The sequence below is a fragment of the Arvicola amphibius genome, chromosome 7 (genome assembly GCF_903992535.2).
Source record: "Arvicola amphibius chromosome 7, mArvAmp1.2, whole genome shotgun sequence".
Taxonomy (NCBI): Eukaryota; Metazoa; Chordata; class Mammalia; order Rodentia; family Cricetidae; genus Arvicola; species Arvicola amphibius.
In genome coordinates this window covers 91471620-91488705 of record NC_052053.1, presented here as the reverse complement: position 1 = coordinate 91488705, position 17086 = coordinate 91471620, and the positions used below count along the sequence as shown (strand labels likewise).

The 17086-nt window shown below is 41.6% G+C and overlaps 2 protein-coding genes across 2 annotated transcripts in view; one reads left to right on the top strand and one right to left on the bottom strand.

Moving 5' to 3' along the window:
- Positions 1–14: 14 nt before the first annotated feature.
- On the top strand, positions 15–6379 carry LOC119818358 (SRA stem-loop interacting RNA binding protein). Its single transcript, XM_038335653.2, has 4 exons — positions 15–143; positions 3432–3490; positions 5754–5861; positions 6264–6379. Exons 1-4 carry the CDS (start codon positions 47–49, stop codon positions 6333–6335), a joined length of 336 nt encoding a protein of 111 aa, XP_038191581.1. The 5' UTR covers positions 15–46; the 3' UTR covers positions 6336–6379.
- Snw1 (SNW domain containing 1) overlaps positions 6374–17086 on the bottom strand; it is a 33268-nt gene continuing 22555 nt past the window's right edge. The window contains exons 9-14 of the mRNA XM_038335651.1: positions 15844–15960; positions 14546–14687; positions 10957–11053; positions 9468–9585; positions 7121–7284; positions 6374–7040 (exon numbers count right to left, since the gene is read on the bottom strand). Coding sequence (XP_038191579.1) covers positions 6842–7040; positions 7121–7284; positions 9468–9585; positions 10957–11053; positions 14546–14687; positions 15844–15960 — 837 coding nt within the window. The 3' untranslated portion in view covers positions 6374–6841. The remainder of the gene's footprint in view (positions 7041–7120; positions 7285–9467; positions 9586–10956; positions 11054–14545; positions 14688–15843; positions 15961–17086) is intronic.

The following is a 17086-nucleotide window of genomic DNA, read 5'->3' as shown; positions in this document are numbered from 1 at the left end:
TCTTCCGGGGTCACGACCCCGGGGCTAGAGTCATTCAGTTTTTAACATGGCAGCTTCCTTCGTGAGTCGGGCAATGGCGTTTCGTGCGCGTGCTGGTCAGCATGTTGCTTTTGTTAGAAAAATTCCTTGGACCGCGGCGTCGAGTGAGTGATGGAGATGAGGAAGGGACCGTTTTTATGTTTAAGTAACTCGTAAAACCTCTGTAGAGAACTGAAGTCTGCGTGGTAGCTGGGTTGGGTCAGGAGCTTTTGTCTCTCTTTTTTTGATGGAACGCTTCACGGGTTTCGTGCCATCCTTGCACAGGGATCATGCTGATCTCTTTTTTTGCAGCGGACACAAATGATTGCTCTTTAGCAAGTTACTGCGCGGAAAATTTCCGTTTAACTGTTTAGGAATCACTTCCTTTCCTCCGAGCTTTTAGGGTGCGATTTGGAATGAGTTGGTGAAAAGATTTATTATTTATTTCCTTGAACATAACCATTCAGAGGGAGCTATTTTGGCCTCAGGGGAGCTTGGGTTCAAAATGGCAAGAATGTAGGGGCGAAGATGAGAGAAATGGAGATTTCATTCAGTTCAAAGATGAAAACTTGGACTAGGGAACTGGTAAAGGGGGAGGGGTCCGAAGCGCGTAGTTTTTCAAGATAAAATTGACAGTATTCGTGCTGGTTTCAGGGGAAGGGTGTACATCCCAGGTTCCTAGCAAAGATGACTTGTGCTTTTGAGATTTACGAGGAGCGCCGGGCGGTGGTGACACATACCTTTAATCCCAGCACTCAGGATTCACTATGTGATTTCGAAGCCAGCCTGGTCTACAAGAGCTAGTTCCAAGACAGGCTCCAAAGCCACAGAGAAACACTGTCTCAAAAAAAAAAAAAAAAAAAAAAAACCCAAAAACTGAACTTCGGTCCTCTGTAAGACCAGTATGCACGCTTAAACCACTTCTTCAGCTTTTATTTGAGTCAGGATCTCATCCTATAGCCAGCCTACTTGTAGACTGGGTTATAGAAAAAAAACTTTACCTGGCTAAATTTTTAAATTTGCTCGCCCAAACTTAAAATACAAGATCTTTTTTTTGGTAGTTATTTATGTATAGATCAGAATATAGTGATTTCTTAGGTTTTTTTCTCTCTTTTTTTTTCTTTTTGGAGACGGGGTTTCTCTGTGTAGTCCTGGCTGTCCTGGAACTCGCTCTGTAGTCCAAGATGGTCTTGAACTCAGAGATCGTCCTGCTTCCGACTCCTGAGTGCTGGGATTAAAGGTGTGCACCACTATTGCCAGGCACATTCTTTTAAACTTCACAGAAAGGCTGAGGATTTTCACCAGCATCTAGCAGATTCAAGTTTGCACCCCATAAGGGCCGCCTTCAAATCCTTAAAACTCAGTAGCATTGCAACTTTGAAACATTTTTTTTTCCAGTTCATCCTTTCTTTAAGGAAACACTTAAATGGTATCTATGGCATTGCTTTTAGTATTTGAAGCACGCTCTCCTGAAGTGATTTGGTTAAAACCTTACCTTCTAGAAGTGGTTTCTTTTGTGTGTGAGCGTCCTGTTGCTTTGACAGATAACTGACATAAACCAGTGTAAAGGAGGGATATTTGTATTCCAGTTTTCAGTTCAGTTTCACCCAGCCTTGTTTGGGATTGTCTTGGCATAGTATATCATAGTTGGGGTATAAGGTGGAAGGAGGCTGTCTACTTCAAGAGAGAACGAGTAAGGGTCAGGGCTCCCAGTGTTCCTACAAGGGCATGCCCCTCGAATTGCTAAGATATTCTTCCACTAGGCTCTATATCCTAAAAGGTTCCCACCTCCAGTAGCACCACAGGCTGGTAACCAGGCCTTTAGCTTATGGGCCAATGAGGGACATTAACAATCCAAACCATTCCATTGCAAGTGTTTTCTAGAACTGTCTGGTATTAAACATGTATATTTGGTGCTTTTTTGCCTAACCCCCAGTTAGTGTGTTCTAAGAGGCCCTGATCTTTCTGACTATTAGAGCCTTACAGAAATTAAGTCTCTGAGTATTGAAGGATTTTTTTTGGTGTTTACTCATTTATTCAGACACGATTGAAGCCTTCCTGTGCAACACATTGTAAGCTCCGTGCTCCTCGTTCAGCTTGTAGTGTAATAGTGTGATGGAGACTGACAATACAGTCGGACCCGTGATGCTTAGATTAACTTGGAACTGTCTTACTTTCTATTTATGATGAGATACCATGACCAAGGCAATTAAAAGGAGGAGTTTATTGGGGGCTTACAATTACAGAGGGTGAGTCCACGACCATCGTGATGGGGAGCATGGCGACAGGCAGTCTTGCATGCATGGCACTGGAATAGTATTTGATTGCTCCCATCTTGACAACTATGATGCGGGAGATTTGAAATAACCAAAAATAGTCCTTTTAGAATAAATCAGTTTTAATAAAAGGAGAAAGAGGGACACTTATAAAGCCAAGGCTCCAGCGAAGCAGAGGGTGACGCGGGGAAAAAACAGGGCGTCTGTCCTCCACCCAGTTCTTTTTAAAGGTACCTCTCTCCCCTGGGGCAGCCATGCTCCTGAACACAGGGATTGGGCCAGCTGCCCCAACACAACTATGAGGCAGAGAGGAACTATCTGGGAATGTTGTGGGCTTTTGAAACCTCAAAGCCACCTCCCAGTGGCATACCTTCTCCAGGCCAATGCTCCTAGTCCTCAAGTAGTTCCACGAACTGTGGACCAAATAGTCACATATATGAGCCTATAGTGCTATTCTCATTCAAACCATCACAGGGATATAAGCAAGTAATATTCAAATGTAAACCCACAACCACTGTAGAAGAGAAAGAGACTGTAACTTTATCTTTAAGATCTTGTACTGTGAACCTTTTGAGATCTCACAGGAAAAGTATTGTATTCTAGTATGAGCTCAGTAAATTAATACTCAGTGGAGGTGTTTAGTTCGGCCTGGGGGGAAAAACCCTTATCATTTAGATCAGAGGAGATGGGAGTACTGACATATGGAAGAGAATCACATACACAAAGACGGGAATCCACAGGATAAGACAGAGAATGCACTGTGTTGTACTGGACAATAACTAACTAGGCCAGCGAAAGGAAATAAGGCAGGAAGCATAGTCAGGACTGACTATGCATTTCTAATGCATTGGGCAGGACACTAGGCTGTGAAGACTATGCCTTCCGCTTACAGGGACTGTCTTCACACACCCAGCGCCGTACCTGGTGTGGCAAGAAGAGTTTCTGCTCAGGATGGGGCCTGCAGCCAGGTCAGCCGTTTGTCCATCTTCCCATCACTCTTCAGCAAGTCAGTCTTGTAGCTTTTGGAATCCTAAGACTCAGGGAATGCGAAGAAGCACAGGAACTCTGAACTTTTTCAGATTTGTATCTACAGTCTACAGTAGAGAACTTATTTTTGTTATGCTTTCCTTCTTCCAGGTGAGCTGAGAGAACATTTTGCTCAGTTTGGCCATATAAAAAGGTGCAATGTACCTTTTGTGAGTATTAAAACAATAACAAAAACTATTGCGGGGTGGGATGGGGCTTTCTCTGTGGTAGAGCATTGCCTAGTGTGTATGAGGCTCTGGGTTTGATCTCAGACTTCCAGAAGGAAAAATTATCGTTTAATTCTTGTTTTCTTTTATCAGCATATAAAATACATTATCTAATGGAGTGAAACTCTCTGAAAATCTGTTGATAAACTTGTGGGTGATACCGATTAAAGCATACTTTATCCCAGATATTTAATTAAAAGCCGTCTTGGAAAATAAAAAAAAAATTAGTTGTTGTTGGTGGTAGTACAAGCCTTATTCCCAGCACTTGGGCGGCAGAGGCAGGCGGATCTCTTAGTTTGAAACCAGCCTGGTCTAGAGTGAGTTTCATCACAAGCCAGGGCTACACAGACAAACCCTGTCTCCAAAATGAAAAAAATTATATTATGCTATGATTACATAATTTCCCTCTTCCAACCCCTCCCATGTATCTTGTGACCACTCCTTACTTTTCCAATTTATGGTATATTTTTCTTTTTCTTTTTTTCCAAGACAGGGTTTTTCTGTATAACACTGGCTGTCCCGAAACTTGCTCTATAGACCAGCCTGGCATTCAGAGATCCAGTTGTCTCTCTCCACTAGGTGCCAGCTGGTTTTTTTTTTTTGTTTTTTTTTTTGTTTTTTTTTTTTGAGACAGGGTTTGTCTGTCACTTTGAAGTCTGTCCTGGAACTCGCTCTGTAGACCCGGCTGGCTGGCCTCAAACTCTGCTGGGATTAAAGGCATGTGCTACCACCACCCGGCTGTGGTATTTTTTTAATTGGTGTGAGTGCATGTGTTCGAGTATTCATGCATCATATGTACACCCTGCTCAGTCTGTATCATGTTACTGTATGTACACATACACCCTACTCAGTCTGCATTACTTGTATGTATGTTTTCAGGGCTGACTTAACTCTGTATTGGATAACCAATTGGTGTGCTCCTCCCGGAGAAGATTGCTTCTCCTGCTCTCAGCAATTAGTGTTATTTTTTGAGGGTTGAGGCCTCTTGAACCTTCCACCTTTCAGGTTAGCATGCCTATTAGTGCAGTCTTTGTTCAGCTTATCATAGACATTTATGTTACTTCTTATTATTGTATAGTATCATCACAGGCATAATGGATACACAACACATGACCTCACACTGACTATGGCTTAGCTCAGTTCTCTGCGCAGGATTTCATAGAGAAATAGGTTGAGGCTATAGTCTTCATCAGAGGTTCAAAAGGGGGAAGGTACAATTTCCAAGTTTCCCTGAGGTAGTTGGGAAAATTCTACTCTTTTAAAATTGTATTTATATTTGAGTGTGGGTGTTTGCCTGCATGTATTGTGTGCAGTGCCCTCAGCTCCTGGGACTAGAATTACAGTCAGTTGTGAACCTCCATATTGGTGCTGGGAGAAGAGCTGTGCCCCTAACAACTGAGCAATCTTTTTAGCTTCTGGCAAAAACCTTTTAAAATTTGTGTTTTTGAGACAAGACCTTACTATATAGCTCAAGCCGTTCTCAAAATTACTATCCTTGAACTCACAGTCCTGTCTGAATTCTAAGTGATGGGCTTACAGCATGTGTCAGCATGTTTGGCAGCAGAGGAGTTTGTATGGTGTTAAGACGGTCGCATATACCACACTGATGATAGGCCATTTCCTTTTGCCATATAACCTCACCAGGGAGCTGTGTCTTACCATCTTTGCCATATTTTGTTTTAAGTTACATATTGTGATTTTAGTTCTGTGGTATCTAATGCCCTCTTCTGGACCCCATATGGCATTTACACTGGCACATACATCAACAAAACATGTATTGACAGAGGTAGGTACTGGTGACAAATGAGCAAGCTTCCTTCAGAGATGATAAGATGCATCTAGATTTGAGGGTTTTTCTAGCTCCTAAGTAGTTTATTAAAAACAAGAAAAAATTGAGTACTTCAGTGTTCAGTTTCCTTTGAGTAAAACCGTTAGTGGCTTACTCTGGATATGCTGTGTTACTGTGATCTGCATCTAGGTTACAGGAAATGCTGTCCTTATTTCCTCTTGCCAGTAGAAAAGCAGAATAACGCTATGATTTAGCCTGTGCTAACTAGGAAAGTTTGTAGTAAGGGTTACTGTTAAGCATTGTCTGTGATCTGATTTTGGCAAATGAAGAAGTTGGTAGTTTATCTGGATGGAGCTCATGAAAACTTGATTATCAAGTTCAGAGTGATTTTTTTTTCTATTGTATTTTCATTTTTAGGACAGAGAGACTGGCTTACACAGAGGCATGGGTTGGGTTCAGTTTTCTTCACAGGAAGCACTTCAGAATGCACTACAACAGGAAAATCATATTATTGATGGAGTAAAGGTAAGTATTTCTGTTGATGTGTTCCATGTTGCTTTCTAAAGAGTAGTTCGTATCCTATAAAGTTGATGAGGAAAATCCATGAAGACCCTATTTTTGGTGCTAGGGATTAAACCCAGAATGCTCTACTGAGCTACCATCCCCAAGGGGAAGGCCCTTTGAATAGTTAAGTTTTTCCAGGTGTATTTAACAGAGTGGTGGAAACAGCAATGCAGGCAAATTGGCTGCAATCCTGCCTTTTCCCTGACTGAGAAGTTTTAGTTGATTACCAGAGGGAAGACACCAGCCCCCCGAGTCACCAGTTATGAGTCTAATGAAATGGAATTCTTACAAATAGGTAAATTCTGCTTTTAATGTTTCTAAAAAGGTTACCTCTCCTTACAGTGCTTTTTCTTGCCCCTGCAGATCTATGTTCAAGCTCAGAAACCAAAGGTTTTGCAAGGGACTCAAACATCTGATGAAGAGAAAGACTTCTGAGATGATTATTATACTAACCATTAATAAATATAACTGAGACCTTTTTTCTAAATGTTTTTATTTGAAACAAGAGCTGCACTAAGCAAGACCTTAATTTCCCCACTGCAAGGTAAAACAGCACAACGTTTGGTAACTTAGTTCCAGTATGTGCACATTATCCAACTCACCGTTTTGGGGTAATTTTATTCAGAAAGTTCTTACACAAAATATTACCCCTGGATTAGTAAATGTCACATACGAGAAGTGGTCTTAATTCTCTGTGGGGCAGGCAGTATTTCCTATAAGTGCTGCACGATGGGAGAAGCACAAACATAACCCATTCTTTAAAAAAAACTAATCCAAAGTAGAATATCCAACCCCATCCCCCCAACTCCTGGAATAAAAAGTAGTGCTGGGCTCTCCCGCCCAAATTTAGTTTTTATCCTGATGGTTTACAAAGGGTTTCCCAATGATCTGCATCATCAGGGTCTGAACAGAGTCCTCTGGCTTTCAGGAGAGGATCCTATCTACTCCTTCCTCCGCTTCTTGCCTTCGTGCTCATGCTCCTTAGGGCGACTGCTATCAGAAGGTCTTTTAGAACCACCATGCTGTTTGGCTTCTTCCAAAAATTTGTCCAAACCAAAAGGATCTTCCTCAAACTGAACTGGTCCCTCTCGGTTTCTCTGTCTACGGTCTGAACCAGAAAACTCCTTATCAGGAACAAACCTAGGGGAAAAAGAGAAGAGGTCATGTGCTACCTTTGTTTTACTGGTGTAAACAGGACAACCAGCTGTCTGTCTTGGTACCTGTTGGTCTTTATCCTGGTTTCTAGGTCATCACCATACATATCCTTGTCCAGGTTTTTACTAGGCCTGTAGATGCTTTGAGCCATATCTTTACCACCTCTCCAGGCCTGATCATAAACATTATAAATTTCATCTTCTCCACCTGCAAATCCACTGTCCATACCCTGTGGAAAAATAAATGACAGTAAATCAAAATGTACCCAAAGCTGAATCTGAATACTTCTGAGGAATTAACACTTCCATGTTTAAAGACAATTTTCAAAAAATACTGTAACATTTAAAAATATATAAACTTGTTCATACACATTTGAGTCTTACCTAGAGACTTAATATTAAATTAAGGTATTCATTAACAAGTATGATTAATCTGCCTGTGGTCTACATATCAAGTCCTAGGATAGCTAGAGCTATGTAAGAGACCCTGTCTCAGACAACAAGATAAGGACACAAAGCTGGGTGTGTAGAAAAGGTAGGGTGGATCTGTGAGGAGCTGAAGGGAGGAAATGAATATGTTAAAACATGTTTAATATATTTATTATATGTGTATATGTTAAAAACTAGTTATATGAAATTCTCCAAAATTAATTTTTAAAACCTGACCAACAATGTCATTAAAGTAGAAGGATTATCCTATAGGTACTCAACAGTAATGCTGAGAAATGTAACCTCATCTGCCTGAGAACATCCCTACCAAAGCACAAGACAATTAGGCTCTCAATGAAAATCTTAATTTTTCACCCAACTTTGAAAAGCTTTAAGCTTAAGGTAAAAGAGATAAAAACCTTTAACCCCTTAAAGCACAGAGGTTAAGGAAAAAGCTTTGGAATCAAAGCATTCACGGCTGAAATCTCAGTTCTATCAATTACTGAACCCTGTCTCAATTACCCATGAAACATAAATGATGGGGGGCTGGTGAGATGGCTCAGTGTTTTTCTCCATAAGCCACAGTACTTGGGACTTAAGTTTGGATCCCCAGAACTTATGAATATGACAGGTGGGCATTGTAGCTTGCCTGTAACTCCACCCTCTTCAGAGAGTAAGGTGGGAATAAGAGAGTAAGATGGAAGGAAGACTAATAATGGACAATCATCAACCTCTGACCTTCCATGCATGTACACACATGTGCCTAGCATGCAAACAAGCATACAAATGAAAGTGGAAAAATAAAGACAACAAAAATATGGCTTTATACCCATCCCCACGGAAGTGTTTTAAAGGACTGAGAAATAGATTTAGAACAATGTCAGGAATATAAATATCAAAAAAAATTGACTTACTTGGCAGAGCTTAATCAAAGCTATCTTCCTATCTTCTAAAACCATCAAATTACAATTTTATCCCCAGAAGAGCTGACACAACACTATGTGTGTACACTCAACAGAAGGGTTCTTTCTTTGAGGGCAGAGACAAAGAATCTTTGGTCTCACTGACTTATGGGAAGTTATTAATCAGCAATAGATGATTAAATCGTTCTAGGCTGGTTAATTACAACCAATACTAGAAATGTGATTTCCTGACAATCTACTACTTCAATAATCCAGTTCCATAGCTTTGCTTATATATTTTTTGTTTTTTGAAACAGGGTCCCATGCACCTCAGGCTGACCCTGAACTCCCGATCTTCCTGCCTCTACTTTGCAAATGCTATAGCATTACAGACATACCTGCCACACCTGGTTTATGTCATATTGGGAATCAAACCCAGTGATTCAGGCATGCTAAGCAAGCACTCTACTAAATGAGCTCTGTCCCCAGCTCTGAAGTTTCAGTTTAAAAAGCTTTCAAATTGAAAGGCTACAAAACAAAACAAAAAACACACCACAAATTTACCCAAGAGGTGCTTTTATAGAAAACGAGCTGTTTTGAGAAATAACATAAACCAGGGGGGTGGTGCACACCTTTAATCCCAGCACTAAGAAGCAGAGGTAGGTAGATCTCTGAGTTTGAGGTCAGCTTGGACTACAGAGTGAGTTCTAGGACAGCCTTTCTACACAGAGAAACCCTGTCTCAAAAGCAAGCAAGCAAGCAAACAGAAAAGATGTAGACAGAGCAGTGTCCAGTCTCATCACCTGGTTTCTTTCACTGCCTACTGGTGCTTCAGATCACAGCCAATTGTCAGAGTCACCATCACAAGTGTTCCAGGTCCAGCCTCCCAAATGGAATAAAGACGTGGGCCACCATGTCCAACTTTTATTTTTGTCTTTAAGTAAAACACACAACTTCCAAATTTTTCCTGTCATCACTCTGGCATAACCTTGGCTAAGTCAAATCCAAAGTATACACTTTACCCCAAGAAGAGACATCCTTACCAACATACAAGATAAACCCGTTTTCTAAGTTCCTCATACCTTGGTTTGGTTGAAGAGCCTCTGGTCATACTGAACTTCATTGGAAGTTCGAGGATTGGGCACGCCAAGAGCAATGACTTCACTGATATCTCGATTTTCATTTCTCTGTAGTTTTGACCTATTTCAAATATACAATCACAGTTTACACACATGAACACATTTTACAGACAAGATGGATATATGCAATATAAATACAACCACTCTCAGAAGCAAAGGAAATAAATATGCTACGTTTCTGTCTCACAGACTTCGGATGCATGTCTAGAGAAGGTAGGCAGGAGTCTCCAATTAGGTCCTATCAGCAGAGGAACACACCAGAGACTGGATGCATCACATACCATCAGTCCTTTTCAGCAGGCCTCTCTCAGCTCTAACCTAGCTGTATGTAGTGATTTTTATCCTACTACCATCCTGAGGAAAACATGTCAGTGACTAGATTACTCTGTATGGCTTCTGAAATCACACTAATTCCTCTGCTGTTTTGGTATAAATGCAATCGACATCTGAGTGAAACCATGGTAACTGTCACCACTTTACAAGAAGCTCATGTCTTAAAGTATTTTTGCAGACAATTTTATTTTCACCCAATTACTAGCTCACAGCTTTTCTGTATCATCAACTCTCACAGCCACTTTACTGGTTTGAAGAGCCCTATTTCTGTACAGAGCCACTGTCCTGTAACAATGTAGCTAGTCTCCAGCACACTGACTATGTTGATACTTCTCTCATGCCTTTCTCTTCTTCATGGCTTCAATTTCTGCTTCCCTGACTAAACTTATCCAGAGAGAAGAAATATGCCAATTAAACAAGGAACCACCTGGCAGAGAGAATTTACGGTATGAACTCCTAGGATAACCAGGGCATGGAAAATTGCTCATATAGGAAGAAAATGTTTCACATTTGCCTTCAGCCTGAACCCTGAATTCCACCTTTGCAGCATAGCATTTTCTGGACTCTGAAACAACAAAAGTTCTCAGCTACTGGTGAATCCCATACTTCTCTGATTCCTAGTTTATATCCCTATTAATGTATTAAGTTCCACTTCATTTTTGTAAATTTTTCCCATTTTTATAAAGCTCTTCAGAATTTTAAAATAAACTACTCATAGGAGTCCAGAATCTTCTTTCAAAACTTGCCCTCCTTCCTACTGTACTAGGCACAGTAGTTGGCAAAGAAAGGATGCACTAAGTCTATGACGCTGGCGTTCTATCTACACACAGGCACACAGCCAGCTTACCCCACCACTTGAGGGGGAAAAGCATACACCTAAATAATTCCATTCTCTCCTTTTGATCTGGATTCCCTTTCCCTATCCCCACCATTCTCCATACTAAATATTAGTCCGACAAGGTGATGGGAGAGCAGGTTGCCTTCTGGGGGGTCAATTCTGTAAAGATAAAGTTATTTGTTAACTTATTAAAAAGCTCAAGAACTTAGGCACAAAAATGCCCTTTTCCCTAACTTGCAATTATGCCAAGCAGCGACCTACCTCTTATCAGGGGCTGCCCTGGAAAGGTTCCGGTCATGCTGTCTCTCTTTTCGCCTGTCATGACGGATTTCATCCCTTTCGCGTGCTTCTCCATCCTCTGCGGACACAGTTAAAAATTACAACACTGCATTAGCAATTCATATTTTGCACAAGAGGCTCTTTAACCATAGAAAATGTCATACTTTTCTATTTTTTAAGACAGGGTATTACTATATAGCCAAGGCTAGCCTTGAAATCTGGATCTTCCTATCCCCACCTCCCTGTTTCAGGGATTACAGGTATGCACGACCACTACTTTTTAGTCACACTCAGCTTTTTAAGGTTACTTGCAGTCAATTTAAATCCAATTAGTTTGTGGACTGTGGACTCCTAAGTCAGCTGCCTTCAATTAAATTGAAATGCTCCTAAGTAGAAAGCTGGACTGAGATGGAGAGGTGAGCACACAGGTGAAGAAGAAAGTCCAGTAATGCTAATTGTCATTTCGAGACAGGGTTTCTCTGTGTAGCTATGGCTGTTCTGGAGCTAGCTCTTGTAGACCAGGCTGGCCTCGAACTCAGAGATCCACCTGCCTCTGCCTCCCGAGTGCTGGGATTAAAGGCGTGTGCCACCACTGTCCAGCATGCTGTTTTTTAAATGCAGCACAACATCTAGGGGAAGAGAGGTGTGAGTTCATCAAACACTGCTTTCAGTTCTTCCTTGAGAACTGCTATGAAAAAGGGAAAGAGCTGTGGCAATGGCTCCGCTGGTAAAATGTTTGCTGTTTAAGAATGAGGAGGAGCCGGGCGATGGTGGCGCACGCCTTTAATCCCAGCACTCAGGAGGCAGAGGCAGGCGGATCTCTGTGAGTTCGAGGCCAGTCTGGTCTAGAAGAGCTAGTTCCAGGACAGGAACCAAAAAGCTACGGGGAAACCCTGTCTCGAAAATAAAAAAAAAAAAAAAGAAAAAAAAAAAGAATGAGGAGGAGCTGAGCCTGCTTCTCTAGCATCCAGGTAGAAAGCGGGGCATGGTGAGGGTGGTGTGTGTGTCTGTGTCCGTCTGTCTGTCTGAGACTCACCTAGTCAGCCAACTGGGGAGCTTTTGGTTCAACTAAATAGTAGAGAGTAGTGAACTGAGCAATGACAATGTCAACCTTTTGTGTCCATATGAGCATGTAATGTGCAATGCACATACACACACACCCCCCTCACCATGTATACAGGCATACTACACCAAGTCTTTTAAGCAAATGGGAAAAAAAAAAAAGAACCATGTCTTGTTGGAGCCTGCTGGCCAGCCAGCCTAGTTCATTAGACATGAACTCTAAGCAAAGAGACTTTAAAAATTTTTTTTAAAAAAATTGCTGGCCAGCTTTCATAGTGCCACAAAAGCCACCAGCCATCTTATCCAAATGCTGGACCCTGCACATTACAATAGTGACCTGTCTGGCAAGATGAGCCCACTGGTACGACAGCAACAGACTGTTGTGGAGTTGACCTTCTGCTTTTGGACTGGATCCCCAACTATTGACTCTCTCCTAATTATAGAATCAGCTATACTGGGCTAAACTCAGGGCCCCTGTAGCCATTTATCTTTCCATCCAGAATGTTCTTCTCCTAAGATAGCCACATGGTTTATTTCCAAGTTTTTGTATGAATGTTAGCATTTTAGAAGTAAGGATTATTCAACCCTTTTCTTCTGGAACTTTTTTTTTTTGTTTTGTTTTTTTTGAGACAGGGTTTCTCTGCGGCCTTAGAGCCTGTCCTGGAGCTAGCTCTTGTAGACCAGGCTGGTCTCGAACTCACAGAGATCCGCCTGCCTCTGCCTCCCGAGTGCTGGGATTAAAGGCGTGCGCCACCACCGCCCGGCCTTCTGGAACTTTTATATCTCTTATGTTTTAGTTTTCTTCATCCATTATATTATACACATGATTAACTTCATTTGCTGGTTTTGTTTGTTTGATACTGGATTTCTCTGTGTAGCTCCGGCAGACCTGGAACTCAATTTGCAGAGGAGGCTGGCCTCACACTCAGAGATCTGCCTGCTTCTGCCTTCAAAGTGCTGGGACTGGCTTTTTGACATAGGCTCTTACTGTACAGCTCTGGCTGCCCTCAAACTTTCCATCCTCCTCAGTGCTGGGAGCAGAGGTGTACCACCATGCGATTAGAAAAAAAAACTAAAACTTTTTTTTTTTTTTTTGCAGATAAGACAACAATAAAAATAACCCGGCTCTCCTTTCTCTCCTGATTTTCTGAGACAAACTCTTATGTATTCAGGATGGCCTGGAACACCATGAAGATCAATTCTGTCTGTCAGGAATCTCCAACTCTCCCTTCTCAAACTCCCACATGCCAGGATTACAAGTATGCCCCCCACACAAGGCTAAGATGACTTTTCTTTATCTTTCTGTGTTTACTGATGCTGACGGTTGTATCTTACTGTGTTCTACCATCGAGCTGAAGATGTTTCTAAAAAAAGATGTCACACACCAGGTGCTTGGAATGAACCGAGTTCTACAGGCCTGTCTTAAAAAAAAAAAAAAATTGAGTTTTCCTAATTAGAATTACGAATTCACATAGCTCTGTAGGTCTAGAGTGGCGCATTCCTTTAATCTCAGCACTTGGGAGGCAGAGGAAGGCAGATCTCTGAGTTCAAGGCCAGTCTGGTTACAGAGCCAGTTCCAGGACAGTCAGGACTACACAGAGAAACCACGTCTCAGGGAGAAACAAAGAAGAATTACAAATTCATCTTTCCCCTCGTGAATAGACTTGATACACTAATGTGAATTATTAAAGCCAGGCAGAAAGCACTGGCAATCTTAATGACTAGAAGATACATTAATCTGCAAATCAGCAAAACTCCAGATTTTGTACAATGTTGACAAACTGACTTAGTTGGGAATTTACTTTCTCTTTCTAAATTTTAAGAAAACCACAATGGGATTAAAAGTTGATAAAGCCTATCAATAGCATAAACATAAATTTAAAGGTGTAATTGTCAGGTTTGGTGTGTGGCCCACACCTTTAATCCCAGCACCCAGCAGATCTCTTTGAGTTTGAGGCCTGCCTGGTCTATCTATATATGAATTTCCAGGACAGCTAGGCTATGCTAAAAACATTTTTAAAAAAAGTATAATTGTCCCTCAATAGCCTATAGAGATTGGTTCCTGGACCCATACCTCATGTGTACTTCGACGGGTGACTGTTCAAATACATTACAGGCCTATTTTCTAGGGAATAACGACAAGAAGCAGCCTGCACAATCTGGGTAAAGATGCCAACTGCACAACTCAATGCTTTCAATTCACAACTAGTTCAGTCTGTGGCTGAGGATCCTAGGGATACAGAGGACCAACTGTAAATTGATCAAGACTAAGAATTTCTCGTATATTTCTACATGGAAGACCCATTTCAAATATGTATTTTATTTGTTTCTAGTTCAGCTTAATAAGAAAGAGGTCACACCCCACTTGTACACTTTTCTGAAATATCTAAATTTTAAATTTTCTTATGCATACACACTATAAAACAGCCTCCCCCCACCCTCTATGGAGACATTCTCAAATGAGATCTGTATCTCTCACAAAGTAAATCCCCAAACAAGACTGTTATACCTTTTTCCACGTGGGTTTTGATCCCAGCTCTCCTCTCTCTGGCTTTCTGGGCCATTTCTCTAAGTTTCTCTTCATGCTTCTCCTTTTCTTTCTGAGCCATCTTTCTCTCCACTTGGGCTCGCATTTCCACAGCTTCACGAGCCTGTTAAGTGAGGTGAGATGTGAAGTGGAACACACCACAGGATAAATATTTACAGCTGTATTCAAACCGCCTTCCTGAAGTCTGCCAGGTGTCGCTGCTGGAAAGACTAAGATTCTGGAAGGCTGGCCTTGTGTCTCTGGGGAATGTTTTGGTGGCCGCAACTACAGTGATGCCATTTGATTTTATAAGTCAAGCACATTACTAATGCTTTCTCAGAAACAATCTAAAAATGAACAATCTAAACAATCTAAAAATTCGGGTTGAGCTTAACAGTGAGCACCAGTAATCCCAATAGAAAGATAATCTGAGTCTACAAGTTCAAAACAACACTGGCATTCGCTGGGTGGGGTGGTACATGTTATCCCAATACTCCGGAGGCAGAGGCATGTGGGTCTCTTGAGTTTGAAGCCAGCCTGGTCTATACAGTGAGTTCTAACACAGCCAGGGCTATGTAGAGAGACCCTGTCTCAGAAACAAAACAGAAGAACCACAATGAGATCCAGTCTCAAAATGTAAGCAAATAGGTAAATAAAAATAGCTAGACAAGGTAGTGCCTACCTGCAATCTAGAACTCGAGGCTGAGGCAGAGGATTGCAATGAGTTCCAGCAAAGCCTGAGCCTGAAACTCAGATCCTGTCTCAAGAAACCAAAATCTACCAAAGTAATGACTTCATCTCAAGACAAAACCTTAGCCTACATCTTTAAGACTTTAGAAAAAAAAAAAAAACAACAACAAAAAACCAACAACAAAAAACAAGAACCCACTTATCTGTCTGTACGTGTAGATATTAATACAGCACTTATTTGTAATATCAATAGTTAATACCATTAATGCTACTTTATGCAGCATTTAATCAGAATGTTTATCTATCTTCCCCTACAACTGTCCTTTTGGGGATTGTCTACATCTAAAAAGGAAGAAAATTATGCAAGGTACAATAGTACCCAGCAGTCTCAACAAAATGAGGTCAGCCCAGAAAACCATTACTCTGGCATGCCGCTGAAAGAGCAGGGATCCCACTGATAGGTGCGGCTCCGAGAGCTGCAACTAGTGCCTGCTGTCATCAGCACACACAAGACAGTCTCTCTAGTACCTGAGGTACACAAGTATGGGCTCACAAATGAAAGAACATTCAGCAAACTATAAATGACCAACCTTCCGATCAGCAATGTATAGAGCTTCAGCCAGTTTGGCAAAATTTTCGTTTATGTGCACGGTCTGAAGTCCTCTTCCATCAGCAGCCAGCCGCTTATCCAGAGGAATTGTATAACCCTGAAGAGAAAGCAGGAGAGTCAGCTCAGCAAGGTGACAGTCACCACTTAACATTAGCCTAGTGCATGCCCAATTTGAGAGCCACTCAAATTTCTATTTCCCACACTTCTCACAACTATGGAAAACAACTAACAGTGGGTGCTTTGCATGGAAGGCCCACTGTCTAATCATCCTAGTAACTACACAAGGCTGGCAACACAGCGCTCTCCACCTCAGAGGAAGACGGGTTAGAGTGCTGAGTGACGGCACTAAGTTCAGAGTCAGGAAGTGGATGATCAAAGACTGGAACCCACCAGGAAGATGCAAGAGTCCAAGCTTAAAAACAGTGACTATGTTAATAACTGGATCACGGTAAAAGGAAATCACTGTCCCACAGTCAAATAGCCAGCGCAGGAGTAAAACCAGCAGTCATAAGAACGCAGACAAACCACTGTAACCCAGAGAATATGCTGAACATGCATGAGACTCTCAGGCCTGTTTTTTTTTTTCTCCAGAACTCTAACTCTTCTCCCAAACACTAATCTTAGGTCCATTGTCTCCTAACATAAAACAGTGCTGGCCGGGTGTGGGGGTACATGTCTACAACCCCACTTGAGAGAATGAATCAGTAGAATTATAACTTCAGGACCAGCCTGGATCACGTAGCAAGTTCTAGGCTAAAGAGTAAGACCAAACCAAAAATATAAAAAAGCTCCCATCTGCAAAGAATCCACAAATGTCAACAAAGTCCCACAGCATTTCTGAATCATCTCAACATGTCACGGGGATAGACAGATACGAATCCTAAGTAAGATGGTCCAATAGCCATTCCAGTGAAGGATGAATACGTGATTTTGTATTTAACTCATGGCTTAAAGTTGCTGCTTTCACCCATGAAGTGAATCATGAACTGAACCCCAAGCCTATAAAGAATAAGAACTAGGAAATGGATCCCATATTTTACAGATTCTTACTAACTCCTGGAGAAGCTGGCAGTTGGCTGAGAGACTCAGAAATTTTGTTTGCCCTGACTGTCCTGGAATTCACTATTAGACCAGGCTGACCTCAAAACTACAGAGACTTGCCTGCCTCTGCCTCAAGGAAGCTATCAAGCTCTGCCATTTTTACTTTTAGGGCTCTTTTAGAC

What these genes read in the sequence shown, in the direction of transcription:
- LOC119818358 (XM_038335653.2), top strand. Translation starts at nt 47, where the DNA reads ATGGCAGCTTCCTTCGTGAGTCGGGCAATGGCGTTTCGTGCGCGTGCT. An exon ending in TCCTTGGACCGCGGCGTCGA is followed by an intron (nt 144 to 3,431) that starts GTGAGTGATGGA and finishes TCCTTCTTCCAG; the next exon opens with GTGAGCTGAGAGAACATTTT. An exon ending in ATATTATTGATGGAGTAAAG is followed by an intron (nt 5,862 to 6,263) that starts GTAAGTATTTCT and finishes TTGCCCCTGCAG; the next exon opens with ATCTATGTTCAAGCTCAGAA.